Source organism: Nothobranchius furzeri, chromosome 6 (assembly GCF_043380555.1).
Source record: "Nothobranchius furzeri strain GRZ-AD chromosome 6, NfurGRZ-RIMD1, whole genome shotgun sequence".
NCBI classification, from domain to species: Eukaryota; Metazoa; Chordata; class Actinopteri; order Cyprinodontiformes; family Nothobranchiidae; genus Nothobranchius; species Nothobranchius furzeri.
The window spans coordinates 36,244,294-36,261,723 of record NC_091746.1 but is presented as its reverse complement, the minus strand read 5'-3'; the positions used below and the strand labels follow the sequence as shown (position 1 = coordinate 36,261,723).

General features: G+C 39.2%; 2 protein-coding genes across 3 annotated transcripts in view; one reads left to right on the top strand and one right to left on the bottom strand.

Moving 5' to 3' along the window:
- Window positions 1–1,683: 1,683 nt before the first annotated feature.
- Window positions 1,684–14,717, bottom strand: LOC107395090 (thyrotropin receptor). The gene is made up of 11 exons (XM_015974376.3): window positions 14,519–14,717; window positions 14,375–14,446; window positions 13,861–13,935; window positions 13,335–13,409; window positions 13,141–13,215; window positions 12,970–13,047; window positions 9,509–9,577; window positions 7,827–7,904; window positions 6,490–6,678; window positions 4,422–5,493; window positions 1,684–4,343 (listed from the first exon to the last, which is right to left on the bottom strand). Exons 1-11 carry the CDS (start codon window positions 14,680–14,682, stop codon window positions 4,215–4,217), a joined length of 2,076 nt encoding a protein of 691 aa, XP_015829862.3. The 5' UTR covers window positions 14,683–14,717; the 3' UTR covers window positions 1,684–4,214.
- A 2,136-nt stretch (window positions 14,718–16,853) lies between these two features.
- The window catches only part of ror2 (receptor tyrosine kinase-like orphan receptor 2), a 33,884-nt gene continuing 33,307 nt past the window's right edge, over window positions 16,854–17,430 (top strand). Inside the window, exon 1 of one of the 2 annotated variants that reach the window (XM_015974392.3) lies at window positions 16,854–17,082. In XM_015974392.3, coding sequence (XP_015829878.1) covers window positions 17,007–17,082 — 76 coding nt within the window. In that variant the 5' untranslated portion in view covers window positions 16,854–17,006. The remainder of the gene's footprint in view (window positions 17,083–17,430) is intronic. The other variant, XM_015974386.3, reaches the window with a different exon arrangement.

Sequence of the window (17,430 nt, the reverse complement as noted above, 5' to 3'; positions counted from 1 at the left end):
CAAACATTTCATTTAAACATCTTGTTCATTCAACCATATGATTAATTAACTTATAAGTTGTAAAGCCTTGTAGGATTCGTGTGGATTCACTTTTACTCAGAGTGAGGAATCCAGCAGTCTGACTTTTAGCAAAGAGATAAGGGCTTTTGCGGGAGACCTTGACAGTTTATGTATGTCTGCGTTGAAGAACAATACGCGAGCAAAATGTTGATTTGTGCGTCTGGATCCTCCAGCTGGTGCAGCCTTGACTTTGCAGCTCTGGCGTGTATGAAAGGTTATGCTGTGTCAATTAGAGGGTGAAAAGTGACCCTTTTGATTCAGTACAGTTCTGACATGTAAATACACTTAAATAAATGGTAAACTGGTGTAGAAGTAGAAATTCTTCTGTGTGTTTTATTGATGCTTCTAAGGCGTTTGATCGTGTAAACTACAGAAACCCTTTTGTTAAGTTAAAACAACAAGAGGTCCCTAGGTTTATTGTGAGGATCCTCTCTTACTGGTATGCTCACCAGAAGATGCAGGTTCAATGGGGAAGCAGCATCTCTGCCTCCTTTGGCAATGGTGTTAGGCAGGGTGGAATTTTGTCTCCTGTTTTATTGTATGCTGACGATCTGTCAATGCAGTTGAGAGCCTGTAACACAGGATGTCTGCCGGGTAAAACTCTGATCAACCATCTGATGTATGCTGATGACCTGGTGGTCTTCAGTCCAAGTGGTGCTGGTTTACAGCAGCTCCTAAATATCTTTTCTTAATATGGCGTGCAGTATTACATCCAGTATAATGCTGTTAAAAGTGCTATCTTGATATGTAGAACCAAGCAGGATAAAAGGCTAAACTTTCCAGTGTTTAAACAGTCTAATAGTGATCTTAATGTGTATGAGAAGGTGAAATACCTTGGCCACTTTAAAAACGATCAAATGTGTGATGATGATGATGATGATGATGATGATGATGATATCTATAGACAGTGCTGTAAGCTCTATGCACAGGCCAATACTATAGCACCTAAGTTTGGTTTTTGTTCACCTCCAGTTAAGGTGGATTTACTTAAAGCATATTGCACTCCATTTTATACAGCCCAACTGTGGTCATCCTACAATTGCAGTAGCATGAATAAGCTGCATGTTGCATGCATTGATGCTTTAAGAATCCTACTCAAAATACCCAGAAGGGGCAGGGCCTACCAGGTCTTCGTAACCGCAGGCATTTGTACTTTTAAAGCTCATTTAAGAACATTAATATTCACCTTCCATCTTTCAGTTCTTTTTAAAACACAGAAAAGGAACCTTTTCTGTGTTTTAAAAAGAACTGAAAGATGGAATTTGAAACTAAACACAACAAGAACACACCAAAGATGATTAATATTCACCTTTAGAGATAGTTCTACTAACTGTGTGATTACTCTCAGTTGTGTGGAGCATCTCTATTTTTATATTCTTTAGATTTTACATGCTTTTCTTACTTTTATGCATTCTATTTGTTGTTTTTGTCTGTTATTTTTGTGCATTTAATTCCATTTATAATTTTTAATGTTTTGTTTTATTTTTATTTGGACCCAAATGTCTGTTAATTAAGATTATCTTTCTATGTAGTCAGTGACTCGATGCAATCTGCTGGGTTTCCTTACTCAGGAAACTTTTAACCAATTCCTGGACATTAAAACAACAACAGCCTTCCCCGTCGTGAATCAAGATGGGTGAGTCCATGAATGTTAAGTGACAGTGTGATATAGATCTGTCAGACTTGCAAATCCCAGCGTTTCGCCGTCTATTTTCTATCAGAAGCTTAAGCAGGAGATGGGTGTAGGAGACTATTTTCATGCAGGTTCAGTTCAGCCAACCATACATTTAATGACATAAATGTACGCTGCTAAGAGTCAAGGCTCTTCAGTGGCCCCCTGCCTCCCTACCCTCTAGATCCGCCCCTGTATTTTAGTGAATCTAGGTTTTGCAGTATATTTACTGAATACCTTTGACATTTTATTCTCTTGCAGGTAACCTTGATAACATAGTTCATGTCAGTTGGGTTGCTAGTGTGACACAATCCGACTGTAGTTCAATGTGTTTTTATTTCTTTTAATTGTTTTAGTGCTGGACCAAGTCGAGCTAAAAACTGGACATTTCTGGTCACCAGCTGATTATCCAGTGCACGTTCCTGATACTTTGCTGGGACTTTGTTATTACTGAATCGTACAGCTTCTGCAGAGTTTCTCACAAGCTACTTGTCTCAGGACTATGTTTGTGAGTGCCACTGTATTTCTAAATATAAAAATAATGAATTACAACAAGAACTTGTCTGAGTACTCACATAAGTAAACAAACTTAGGCTTTCAATGATCCTACTTTGTTAAAACATTTTACTAGACCTACTTCAAGACCTCTGGAATGCTTTAGGAAGTAATTGCAAAGGTCCTTCTTTGTTTGATTATGAAGGCAGCAACATAAGTACTCTCCCTCTCAAGAGTTCATTATTTCTTAAGTGTGCATACCAATTAAAGAGCTTATTTTTTGTCTGAAAGCTTTCTGGGAGAACTGACAAAACACAACCATTAACTCATTAGGAGACAAGGCCATTTGTGCAGTACCTTTTTTTTTTCTGGGTTTTATTTCTGTGGTTTTCTTCTCCCTAGAATTTACAGCATACAAAATACCAGCAGTTAAAGAGCAAGTCACTCCCTACCAGAGTCTAACTCCACTCCCAGTTCCCTATATGAAAAATGCATCAAAAGGAGGCATTGCCTGGCAGAACGTGAGGGCGGAGCAGCTAACAAATACATACACACACACAGGCTCACAGCAGCAAAGGGAGTCTAAGTCACGCCCACCGTTTTCTGGACCGTGAGTCCCCGGAAGAACAGAAAAATGAATGCAAGTTAATAGGGCTACAAATACAATATTATTTATTCCGCTTGTTATGTACCATGGATTTCACATATGTAGTCAGAGAATTTCACAGACACATTTTGATACCAAGAAAGCGCTAACTTTTGAATGGGGGGAAAACGCTATTTTAGGTTTTGTGTGAAAAAATGTCCAGGATTACAAATGCGCTTCACCAAAGTGACGTCACCAAACCAGACACGGAGAAAAACAGAGGGAAAATGGCTGTACGTTCAGCAAGGAAAGAACCACCAAAAATCTGGCAATGTGGTAAGTATCAGCTACGCTAGGGGAGAGGAGATTATGTGGTGACATCATATATGCGACGTGCCAATGTCCAATTTTTAGTCACGCCAATTACGAACTTTTACAAGCTGATAAATCCAAAGTACATGACAGGTATGGTCCAAACACCCATCATTACTTTTCATTTAAATTGAAGTACAACATAAGTGCAATCCAGGGTCTAAGGCAAAACAGATTAGAAAATAACCGTATGTGTGGCCCTTTTAGCTCTATTGACTTGCATTCGTGTTTTTCAATTTCCGAGGACCCATGAGCTGACCGAAAAGGGAGGAGACTTAGACTCCCTATTGTGACATCATATGATACCAGCTAACGTCATAGGGTACTGTTTGGCCAACGGCGATCAGTTAAAAAAAAGGTTTATTTGGGGTGACTTGCTCTTTAAGTTCTTTGTAATTTGTCAATGTTCACAATATACCAACATATCCCGACATTTGTGTAGTTTGTCTGCAAGAAAAACTGACCTGCTGACAATCAAAGAGCCCTTCTGCTCATGTACTCCCAAATATTGAGATATTTACAATTAGCTTAAATTTGGACTTATTTAAATACCTCTAGTTTTCATGAATACATTTAAAAAAATGCATGGGGGGAGCAAGCATGCTTGGGTTTTCTCCTGTTGACTCAAAGTTGTTGGCAGGTGTTGACCCTCCTGTTTATTTGTATGTGTGGCCCTGTGGTGGACTATAGGATCCACCCCATGCCTTCACCCCTGGAGGAGATTCAGTCCATGTAATAAAAAACTGACTGAAACTATTCTACAACTTCAGGGTCTGACTTACTCTGACACTACTTTAAGAGTTCATTAGATAACACCCAGGTATCTTTAATTTTCCTGCTAAGATACAGCTCATATAATAATTGCAATGGAAACAACAAACTGTCCATTCAATGACAAAAAATACACAAAATGTAAATCACTAAGAGATGGCTGATGAAAGACCCCGCCATTTCATCTGACAATGGTGTAAAACCAGTTTTAAATGTTCTGGGATGATGGCGTTCCACTGTGGGAGCCAGCATGGTCTCTCAGTGCTTCTGGCAGAGCCCAACGCGACTCAGCAACATCAAGATGTCTCTGTGAAATGCTTTTGTTAGTATAGCATAAAAAAATGGGTGTGCACAAGAGTTGAGAGGATAAAAAAGCACAAGCAGCACCTACGGAGAAAACCATCAGTTAATAATTGTTTAGAAAATGAAAGAATTCTGTGTTCAGGCTAAAGAAAAAGTCCTTACCTTAGAGTCTGTGATGGTCATTAGAGGCTGGTGGAAAGCTGCAGACAAACCATAGAAACAGATAGGAACCAGGCACAAGAAGTTGGTAAAAATAAGAACGGCCATGCGTTTAGCCATGCTTGTGTCGAATCGGCTCGAGTCATGCTGGGGATTGTGCACCATAAAGTAGATGTGAAGGTAACACAAGCATACCACAATAAAAGCAATGACGTTGATGCTCAGCACAGAGATGATGTAAGCCTGGGCAACAGTTGTCTCCGTATCCATGGGTAAGCAAATGCTCACTCTCTGGTAAGTGTTCACACCCAGCACCGGCAGCAGCGCTATGATCACACAAAGTAACCACCCAACGAGCATCAGCACAGTTATGTGACGCAGCCTCATGTGTCTGTCTGGCCTCATAGCATTAAAGATGGCATGCCAGCGCTGAAAGCTGATCAAAGTTAATGTGTACACAGATAACTCGCTGGCAAACACAGATAAAATTCCTGCTAGATTACAGCCACTTCCTGTTTGCCAGTAAATAGCATACTGGTAATATTGGGAGTGCGTGTAGAAATCAACAAATGCTATGAGTAGTAAATACATCCCCATGCAGCCGTCTGCAAAGGCCAGGTGACCCATAAGGAAACGGGTCACAGACATTTTCTGCTGGCAGGTCAGCAGGGTTAACAGCACTAACGAGTTGGCTGAGATGGCTAACAAGCTGACTACCCAGACTAACACCCTCAGGAGGCCTTGACTTATCACATCATCACAGGGGTTTAAGGCATCAGGCAGAGGTGTGCATATGGGTCCGTTGTCGATGTGAGGATCATCACACAGAGCTAGGTCAGAATCATCCCTGACCTGATCTGAAGATAAACTCACAACAAACAAATCTTTATCCTGAGGCTGATTAGCTGGGCAGCTCATGTTGTAACCTGCACTGTGAGGGGTTGGAACATTAAGGTTCTCTTCCACATGCAGGGCAACTTGGTGTTCCAGATATTTCTGTGAAAAAACAGCGGGAGATTCCAGATGCTTTCCCAAAGCAGCCCTGGACAAGTTGCAGAAAACGGCCTCTGTGTGCCTAGAGCAGTAGATGAAACAGGATTAGTTACCGCATGCCTAATATCTATTTGTACAAAGTGCACAAAAGCAAAATTTCTGAAAGTGTTGTAAAGATAACATCCATTTATTTTTAGTCAAATCACCTAAAAATAAAAAGTTGGATGAGAATTTCAGAAATCAACATTGCAAAAAAGACTTATTTAAGGAGAATTTAGTTCTGTGTGTCCTTAATATTTCATATTTTTTTAACACATAAATAAACAAATGAATGCAATTTATATTTCAAATGATTAAGATACAAGTTAATAAAGCCATGGCAGCTCTGAAGTCATCCAAAATAACGAGGTCTGCATCAGATGTTGCCCAACCAGAACATTCTGGAGAGAAATGGGCCACTGGAACAGAAAACCTTGGACAATGCCAGAAAATCTGTTGGAATGCTACTCAATGAGCCAGGCTGTACGGATGGAAATGGGAACTGTGGAAATTTCAGACGAGCTGAACATTAAATGAGTATTTTGAGATAGTCTTTCATTGCCCTGTCTTACTTTACATTTTGCCTATCTAATTCCCAATGACCTTGAGCTTGCAAATGTTCTTTTATTTTTTCCTTGAGGTTTACGTTTATGATTACAACTCGTTTTGGCTTTAACTTGAATCTGAAAGCTCATCTGCAGAGAAGCAAAAATCTAGAAAAAACTGCATTTAAGTCAAATAGAATTAATATTTTATAAAAACATATTTAATTAATTAATTATTACCAAGTCAAACTATTTAATGATATTTAAGTAAATGCACGAACTGTCTGTTACTATTTTATCTGATAAACAAATAAATAATAAATTAAGAATCACTTGTTCGTGCTATAGGCCATCATGTATCACAGAATTTGTCTGAACAAATTATTTGTATAATTACTTAATTAAAGATAAATTACTGTAACAATTCAGTATCAATATTATATGAAGATTTAAAAATGTTTATGGAAGTAAAATAAAGCAAAATATCTTCTTACCTTCTTAATCTTTTAAGCATCTTAAGACCACAGCAGTGGCTTGGAAAGGTCAAGTGAGCGGTCTGTAAGTGGAGAAATGCACTAAAGGGAGGCAGTGCTTTGAGGGTCAATGTTCTTTTCACCTGGAGTTTCTCTATGTTCTCCATACCTACAGAAGGTAATGAGTGTACTTGGGTGTCTGACAGGTCTCTGGAAGGACACAGAGCTCAAATGAGGCCACATATTTAACATATCTAATGTAAAATACTTTGGATTTTAAAAATCTGTGTAATTTTCTTTTTTTTTGTGTCATTTGAAGTTAGTATTTTTCAGTTATTTATTTGTAGTTAAGACCTGATCAATCAGTGACAACACTCAAAGAAAGTGGGAATATCTCCAAACAAATGCAGCCCCTGAATTTGGACACAGCAGACAGAGGTCCTCAGATCAGGGTAATGATCATGCTTAGTCAGATCTAATTTTGCTACATAAAATGTTAAATCTGATTAGTTCTTCTTACTTGAAAAAAGCATGCAAATCAATTGTACTTAAAAGAATAAGTACATGGGACTAAGTAATTATGTGTAGCAGCTACTAATAATTAACAAGTAAAATGAACTTAACTATAAGTAATTTTAACTTAGTCAAACCAGTACAAAGTACATTTGTGTACTGATCTAGTTCTTCTGATTTTTACGCAGTATGTAAACTGTAAGCAAAATTTCCAGTACATTGTACTAGTTTGTCTCAGTAATAGAAACTTGAATTTAGGTCATGTGTACTTATAATTGTAAGTGTATGAAACAACTCTTGCTCAGAAAAGTCTCAATGATGTGCCCAAACACTATAAACCTGCCTGTAAACATGCCCTATCAGCATGTTAACAAAGGAGTAAACATTAATATCCAGGCCTGCAAACAGAGCAGTCAGTGATGCCAGCTCACCAACTTTCCTGACTTATTTAGCAAGTTTTCAGAACCCCTCTTATAAAAGCAACTTCCTGCACAAGTCCCTTTGCTCCAATCATCTAAGAGTGTTGGAGTTGGAGAGTAGGAATGTAAAACACCACTTAGTGAAAGCTTCAGTCATTTTATACAATATTATCCCAGCTACTCCATCTAACAACCACACTTTTGCTGTATTTTACATGAAACTTTGTCATCCGAATCACTTTTCATGCCTCAACAAATTAATTCAGTCTCATTTATAAGAAATCTGATGCTGAGATGTTTCAGGTGTGTCAGATGTGTTTTACAAATTATCTCTATTTTTATATAATTGATGCAGATAACTGAAGTTTATTTAATTACATGATTAAAAAAGTCAGTGCGTGTTACTTGTAGCTGAATATAACTCACAAATGAGTTGGCCCATGAATCACTCCATCAAATGCAAATTCATCAATGCGTTCCAAATCCACATTCCTGTGAAGGTACCTATAGAGCAGATTAAATGTAAAATATGTATAGTGTTAAATATATTTCTGATGTTTTTGGTCAACTTTAGAATTTTGCATTAATCTATACATGTACACACATACACATGTATGTAACTGAGAATACTGAGCCCTACTGTTCCACAGATGCAATTCCAAATATCTTACTGTAGAATTTACTGCACTGATTTCCGATTTGCTTCAACTGAGTCTTCCTCGGTCAGAAGGAACAGTCAACTCCATTGGTACAGTTCAAGCTGTTTATTAGCATTCCGTTCCAGTGTGTACAGATGTCCTCAGAGATGTGTGTGTGACTGTGGGTGTATACTTGGGATGCGATGTGATGAGATGTGGTTATTAACAAGTATGCACACAGGAGGTATACACCCAGGAAACACTGATTACAGTTTTTTTCGATTGCTAAAACTCAAAAAGCAAAAATGAGGCACAATTTTCACAACCTCTACTTCTGTTCCCAATCGCTTGACTCAAAGTATCACTACTTAAGATTTCCTTATCATATTAGAACTCTGATTTTCCTCCTTTACACTCTGATGTCAGTTTCACATTACCTTGCTGTCAAAACACAGCACACAATTTTCAGGTTTACACACACTTCTCACATAAATTCTCAAAGCTTCAATCAACAACACACTAATATTCAAATCTCTAAACTTTCAGGTCTGGCGAGCAATTTGCAATCAGGGACTGCAGTGTAAAAGTAAGTTTCCACAAGGCTACCCAGGTGTATGAGTGGTTTCAGGACCACCCACGGTTTTCCATTTTATACCTTCCACCTTATTCCCTCTTCCTCAATCCCATTGAGGAGTTTTTCTCAGCCTGGAGGTGGAAGGTGTACGAAAGGAATCCACAGAGCAAGGTCCCACTATTTCAAGCCATGGAGGAGGCTTGTAGAGATGTGGCCTTTGAGGCCTGTCAGGGCTTCATGAGGCATTCGAGGTGGTACTTCCAGCGCTGTTTGGACCAGGAGGACATCGCCTGTGATGTTGATGAGTCCCTCTGGCCAGACAGAGACTGGAGGCATGATGCCCCCATGATTATGCCCCATGATTATGCTTGTGTGATGTCTAAGATGTCTAATGTTTGTCTCAGAGAAAAGTGGGCACTGTCATACATTCAGTGTGTAATTCATTGTGTTTCATTTAGACAATTGTGTTTTCAGTTTTGCTCTTCAGTGTTCTTTCCATGCTTGGTAGTGTTCACCCAAAGGCTACTTGTGTTTAAGCAATGAATGGTATGTGTGTGTCATGTGAAAATTTGGCTGTGTTTACCAAATGAAAACACGTGTTCCATTTTGGGAACACGTTACGATATGTGATGGCAGGGTTTTGTTGCAAAGGGAAGCCAAGGTTTAGGAATTTGTGTGTTATGTTTGGGGTTTTGTGTGTGCAGTTTTGAAAGAAACGTACAGTTTTGAAAAACTTGTTTTAGCAATCGAAAAAAACTGTAACACCTCAACTCCTCTCAACTGCTCAGTCAACAAAACAGCTGGGCACACTCAGGATGCCATATTATATGCTGAGGTGCATCATGGGAAATGTAGTGTGATCAATGCAACACAAACGAGGGACTTTTAACACTTACACTTCCTCCAGTCTGCTCCCATTGAAAGCATAGCCCTGGATCTCTCTTAATCCATTATTATTCAGAATGCTAGAAAAGACAACAGATAGAAATGTCCTGTAAACATGCTTTCTGACCTCTGAAGAAAAAAAAAACATCCACAGAAGTGGTATTTGCAGAATGGGAGTCTATAAGGGAATAAAGTTATTTTCTGATTCTGTTTGGTATGTCTGTGCCATGGGTTTAATATATGATGTTCTTGAATTTTAGACACAGTTTGATGCCAAGAAAGCAGTTATTTTTGAACAGCAACAAAAGTTATTTTAGGTTTTGTGTAAAAGACGTAGTGGACTACAAATGCTTGTCTCACCAAATTGACACCATCGAACCAGACAGGGAAGAAGAGAAAATTGGTTTAGTGAGCTTCGACTCCTTCCAGGACAAAAGAAGCACCATTAAACGTGGAGAAAACCACTATAAATCTGGCCATGTGGTAAGAAGCTACACTACGGGAGAAGAGATTATGTGATGATGTCATATATTCAACATCTGATTTGTGGTTTTTTCAAAGGTGGGGTTTACTCGCTTATTCAATACATTTGCAGTGTTCTCTAGTGTTAATAAATGCCTTATGAATATTTCTTTAAAAGCTGTGATGCTCCTGTTCTGAGATGCAGAAGTTTGCTGGTGCAGCGGTGGGCTGAAAACAGCAGGAGTCAGGATTCTGATTGGCTAACACATTGCTTTCAGCTATGTTGCAAAGTCACTATCACCAAAACACTCTGCCCTCTCTCCTCCCTGCAAAAAGAAAAAAAAAAAAACTTCCTGTGGGTGGGCACAAGCCAAGATGGGCGAAGCTATGAATGCAAAATCACAGTGTGACTTAGGCTTGTGAGGATTTTCAAATCCTAGAGTTTCAGATATTGTCTATCAGAAGCTAACACAGGAGATAGGTGTAGGAGACTGTGTTCATGCATTAAAATCTCAGCGTGACCGATTATAGTCTGAAATAATATTTAAAAATTTGTTTTCAGTGAACCACACCTTTCATTATGAACTTTTACAAGTTATAAATCTCAAATTATGTGACAGATATGGTCAAAACACACATCATTACTTTTCAACATATGTGTGATTCAGGGCGTAAGGCAAATAGAAAATAACCTTTATCCACGTTCGCTTACATTTGTTTTTTCTTTGATCAGGGTACCCATGAGCCATAGGGAGGAGTCTTGGGTTCAAAACCAGTTGCACAGGTTTGCATCAATTATGGCATGGACCAAGGAGATGCTCTGCCCCCAATACTGTTCTTCATAGGTCTGGCTCCCCTCCACCACATCAAACAGTGGCAATGGATGCTAGTTTATAGTGGAGCAGTCAAGATCATCCTCCTCTACATGGATGACATCAAGCTGCATGCTAAGAATGAGTGAGATAACGACTCACTGAGCTAACTCACTAGCAGCTTGGCTAGCTTGAGTCAGAACCACTACACACATGGCCTGACTAAAATTTCAAGGAAATCAGTAAAATACTCACAGTGATGAATTGGTTTGTGAACATATTGGGTCACTGAAACACGGTGTGGTGCAGGAAGTCCTGCACAGTGTGGACATAGTCCCAGTGGTGGGAGAAAGACTGTACTGATCAACAGGCTCTTAGCACAAGACCAATGGAGGCCAGAGTCTAGAACAGTGAATCTCAACTGGCGGCCCATGGGCCACATTAGGTTCGCCAGAACTTTCCACCTGGACCCCCAACCCTTTGGGCTCTAACACCCCCTAATTGGGGCCTTTGAAGTTTAGCAGCAAAATTCATGTCCCAGATATCAATAATTGTTAAAGCTCTCCAAACACAACTGAAACTACATTCAAAACAGTTTAAAAGCCATTTAAAATAATAATAAAATAAGATACAATAACAATTAAATTTTTTTTTGGAATAACATCTGGCCCTCACAATGTCTGATGGAAAAATCTCTGGCCCTTGAACACATTTAGTTGAAAGCCCCTGGTCTAGAAGATCCAAGATAGCGTCCGCCACATCAGACGGGAGACGGTGCAAATATGTCTCTGAGAAAGTCCAGCACAAACCAGAGAAATGTAAAAGGCAGGCAGCCAAAGCAATACTCAGATAATAACCCACAACCACAAAAGGGGTCATGGATGTGTGCATGGGCTGTTTGCATGTCTGGTTAGGGTTAGGGTTGTGGACAGCCCTGTCCAGACACACACATGAAGAGGTAAATGTGACACAAGCTCAGACACTTAAAGATATGGTTATCTACTAAAATGTGGAAGTTATCAATGAATGTTATTGTACTGATCAAACAACTGTTAAAGAGACTGTGTAGTTTTTGCTATTAATTTCTGGAAATATCCATTAAAATGTTGTTGAAAATGAATGAAATGATGCCCAGTTGTTGAAAAATATTGGCAGCTTTGTAACATATAACCATAAAAATCATGTAAAATGCATGGGAGTGGGTCTAAGGCCCTGTCCACACGTAGCCGAGGATCTGCCAAAACGTAGATATTCTTATACGTTTTGGCCTGTCATCCACACGAAAATTGAGTTTTTTCACACGAAAACGGATCTTTTTAAAAACTCCGGCCAAAGTGAAGATCTGCATTTTCTCCATTTTGGGTGTCTGCGTGTGGACAGACAAAACCGGAGTTTTAAGGTCCGCAACGTCACTTTCCGCGACAAAAAATGCTGACATCACGTGTGCGACCTGTGTTTACACTAGCCGACAGCTGGATGCCCTCAGCGCTGTGCTCACTTTATCAATTGTCCAAGCGCTTTCTGCTTGTTTGTTTTTGCAAGTGGAATTACTGCTCCTTGCGAAAGACCACAGACGAAGGACGAGGTTAAGAACGGGGGAAGTACTGCCGCCTACAGGTCTGGCATGTCCTTAACAACGTATTTATCCGGGTACGTGTGGACAGAGTTATTTTTTAAAACGAGGTGATGTGGATGCAAGTTTTTGGAGGGGCGGATATTCGTTTTTAAAAAGACCCGGCTACGTGTGGACTAGGCCTAAGTCTCTAGGCAATGCCATATTAGATGCCATGTTTTCTTCTATGGGAGCCCATGAGGACAAAATGCATTTACTGATTTGTAACAAACGGTTACAAAACTTTCGTCATTCTCAAAATGTTGTTTTACACATTTACCTGTTCACTTTTTGCCAGTGATAAAAAGGAGTCTGATGTGCTTGTTATTTTGCTAAAGTTTGCACTCCCCAGGGCTTTTTGACCCTAATGGGCATCCATTGGTATGGTCTTACTCCAACACAAAAATACTGCTTGCTTGCAATGATTTAGGTATCTACTGCCCCTATCGCCAGGAAAAATACACACTGTCACTTTAAGTGGTACACTAACCCAATAATAGCACACATAAAAACTTTAGGCTTTAAAATGTATTATGCTGACACTGACTATTAAAGTTTTACACGCACATGAGCAGAATCTACTTACATGGTTAGAGCATTCACTGATATTCCAGTAAAAGAATTAGCAGGAAGGGTTTTTATGAAGGCATTGTCCACTATTTCCCTGTTAAAAAAGAATGATAATAAATTCTTACCATGTAAAATCTCACATTTTATTAGCTTAAAATGTAAATAAAAGATAAATATTTACACTTACAAAACAAAATCCAGTTGTCTTGACTTGATATATTCCAGCTTGGGGAATGAAGTGACAGCTGTGTTCATGATTCCTCTGTAGTAAAACATGAGGAGAAAGAATTAAATCACAAAGTTCTTCTGCTGGTTCTAAAGGCTTTATATAATTTTGGGGGGAAATGGTCTCAAAATGTGAGTAATTTGAATTAGACGTACAGATATTTTAGATTTGGAAGTTCCTTAAATGCCTCTTGATCGATGTATGACAGTGTTTTAATACCATGTAGCTGTCTGTTGGACACACACACACACACACACACACACACACACACACACACACACACACACACACACACACACACACACACACACACACACCTCAGAATTCTCACACAAAATAGTATTTCTTTATCTCTACTGCGTAATAATTCACTTCTCTCTAGAGCAGGGGCCCTTTGTGGCATTTCTGCCCTTTTGAAGTAAGAACAGTGGCTCAGTGGAAAGAGCGGTCACCTGCTAATTAGACGGTGGGTAGTTTGATCCCAGTTTTCTCATCGCATATGAAAGTGTTCTTGGTCAAGACACTAAACCCCATGTAATTTTATAAATCATGTTTTCTTCATTTTAAGAGTTCTTAGAGGTTGCAGGCCCCTGCTCCAGTGACAAATGGTCAAACCAGAAACTACAGTAAGCAGAAAATTCTGGTCCCTATCGGAACATGTGTATCTTACAGGATACATACATGTGCTTGAGCGTGGACAGGTTGTAAAAGGAATGCTTCTCAAGAAATCTTAAATTGTCGTCATCAGTGATGTATCTGAAAAATTAGACAAAACACTGTAGTTGGTATTTTTAATTTATCAGTAAACAACTCTAAGGCTGAAAACTGGGTGATTTGTTTGATCCTAATAATCAGTTTGGTTTTGAGAGTCTGTTATCTGAAACCCTCTGACAAAAAAACAAACATTTACATCATGTTATAAAATGGTATTAAAATAACAGTTTGCAAATATGAAACATTTGAGAGGAGTTTAGACATCAGTTTGTAAATAGCTCCACTCAGGGTCAGAGACACACTTAAGAAGGTCTCAATAAGAGTAAAGATGCTGTTTGTAAATAATGGTAATGAAGACTGACTGTTAATTTTCATATAGTAATTTGTGTTTGCTTTTCAAACAGCTAAGTGACATCCTGCGAACCAGCCAGTTCAACATGTTTGAAAGAAAAGAGTTCACACTGAGTAAAAGACGACTTACATGTGAGAAATGTTGAGCAAATTGGCAAAGGCATTTTGAGGAACAGACGAAATATTTGTCTTCACAAGCCATCTGAAACACAAATAGATTTGGTGTTCAGTCTTCACCTCATCTTTAATAGCAAAAGCAGAAAAAGTTACTTACACCTCTTGTGTGGTGGAACCAAAAACAGGCATGACCTCAGCTCCAACACATGAAACCCTGCTGATGCCCCGGTCACATCTACATGGGGGTGGACAGTGTTCCAGAGAGAGAGACAGACCAACTATAACGGACATAAAGGAAGGCAGATTTAATTTAGGCTTCATTGTAAATGCCGTAACACTGTCAGAAAGACTGCTCAATGAATGAAGTTAAGCCACTGGACTGCCTATTAGGATCAAGACCTTCAAAATAAAAGTTAATGTGAAGACTTTCAAAATAAGATACATGGAGTTATAGCCAAGGATTGTGTGCTAAAAAAATATTAAAAACTGTGTGTATTCCATGTGTTTTTGTTTTCAGAATTTCATTAAAAACTGTATTTTTGGTTTGAAAAATGTGTTTAAAGCAAAACCTCAAAGCAGTGGTATTCAATTCTGGTCCTGGAGGGCTGGTATACATCACATTTTAGTAATTTCCCTGCTCCAAGTTCACACACTAGATTCAGTGGTTGAGTCACTTATGCAGCACCTTATTAGGCTCTGCAGAAGCCTGTTAATTACCTGCTGATTGAAATCAGGTGTGGTGAAACAGATTTTAAGCTAAAACGTGCTGGATACTGGCCCTCAGGTCTGGAATTGAATACCCCTGCTTTACAGGGTTAGTGAAAGGCCACCCAGCCCCTAAAACCAGCTCAGTGGCCTAACGATACTGAGCAGAACCCTCTATAGCTCCCAGGCTTCTGGTAGAGGACCCAAGCTTGGAAGGATGAGACCACCCGTGGAGGGTGAGATAGGAGTGTGTGTGTGTGTGTGTGTGTGTGTGTTTTGAAGCAAAAGTAGAATTTACAAATAAACTTATTTTAAAATAAATAAATTTTACCTTTTCACGAGGAAATAAAATATCATAGTCAAAAGCTCCAAAAAGTGGTTTCTGCATGATTATACATTAAAATTAATGATGCAGCATTTGCATAAAATTTTAAGCATTTTGGATTACGTCTCCAATCATCCTAACAGGGCCTCTGATTGTGTGTATTGCATATTTTTAAAGACATTTCACAACAATTTTTATTTATTATTTATTTTTTTATTTTATTTATTGAGAACCTCATTAGCTCTCACTATAGTGTTGAGCTATTCTTCCTGAGGTCTCTTTCAATTTCATTACAAATATTTTACAAAACACCCCCCCCCCCCACACACACACACCCAACAACAACAAACTCCAGGAGCTCATTATAATCATACCAGCTCAATTGCAATAATGATATACCAGTAATTTACCACACACTTCAGCGTTCATGAAAAATCTAAATAAGTGAATACGGAGAGTTTACACAGAGCAATAAATATATATATCCAAGAATCAAGAAACATATCACATCACATCCATAACAAACACAAATTATAGAAGCTGTCATTTCAGCCACATTTACAATTCACTGTGCAAAATTTACTGTTGTGTAAACAAAACAAGCTTTAACTTCTTTTGAAAACATCTTCTGTTATTCTCTAATAACAAAAATCTAGGTATGGCATCCATGCAACCATGGCTCTGTGATAAACTGCTCTTTGCCTTTGATTTGTTCTGCAGCGCGATAGTGCGCACCTTATGTCACTTGTCTGTCTCGTCATGTAATCATGATTGTCTGAAAAAATGATAACTTTTCATAAATTATTTTAGGTATTTTCATAATTATTATATTTCTTATAAATGTTATCAGTGAATACTTTAATCTACATTTCACTGTTAACCAGGCCAACCTATCGTGCATCATACTTAAATTTTTTTCCACAATTACAACCCAGAACAATTCGTGCAGCTTTATTTTGTGCCACTTGTAACTTATTTAAATTCATTAAAATTAAATTCAACATCTTGTTATTACCACCTGAAGCCAGGTCCACCATGAAAACAAGCTACCAGTCTGGTACCGTCTGTGTGTCTCCACCAACTGTGGCTTCAGTTCAACTCGAATTTGTTACTGGTTCCCAGCAAGTTTCCAAAAACAAATGCCTCACCTAATCAGTTCCAGACCCTTTACATACTTAACTGATGAAGTGACAGAATCCTCTCAGCTTTTTGAGTAGTTACTGGGGACAGATGTTCTCATTAACAGAGCTGTTCCATTGCATTTATTCAAGAATAGTTCAGTAACCATGTAACGGGACTTTTACAGCTGTGTCTGAGAAGTTATGGGATGTTTGGCTGAGTAGACATGCTGCGTGCTGTTGAGTCACATCTTTTTAGCGCGCGGACAGTGGGCAGCCCACGAGCCGTTGCTGTGAAGCGGTCGCGCGCCACTACTCGTTTCTGCTCCTCTCTCCGGGATGAACGCAGCTTTGTCTCGTGTGCAAGTTGAAAATGCAGCTTTCTCTGAGTCCGGGAGCTCGTTGGAGAAACTAGAAGTGAAAACCAAAAAGGAGCAGCGCAGCTGGATGCGACAGTTGTCCGTCGGAGCTCAACTTTCGCTGTGAAGTTAGTGTAAATGAACGCCATGGCCTCCTTCTCCTTCGGGAGGTTTCTCTGGGTGCTTTTCTTAAGTCCTAGGGTGATGTGTGACGGTGAGTGCCTGCTTTTTCTGCATGAGAGAACGAAACATTTATTCAACACACACTCAAATGTGAAAAGTGATAAATCTGCGGAAATGGGGAGAGGACGCGCAGTTTAAAGTGGGTCTGCTGTGATAGAAATGTGCCGTTGGTAGTTTCTACAGCCTGGACGCTTTTCCACCCAGCTGCTCTTCTCTAACGCACCTTTACAAGCAGCCTTCTTCATTCCACCTTCGTTTACTGTTTCTAACATGCTTTAAAAGCGGAACCGTTTCCCAGAGCTGTGGCCTGCTTTTCATCCCTGGTTTCTGGAGGACAGGGCTGGTTTGTAAGGGGGGCTCGCCTCCAGGAGCCACTTAA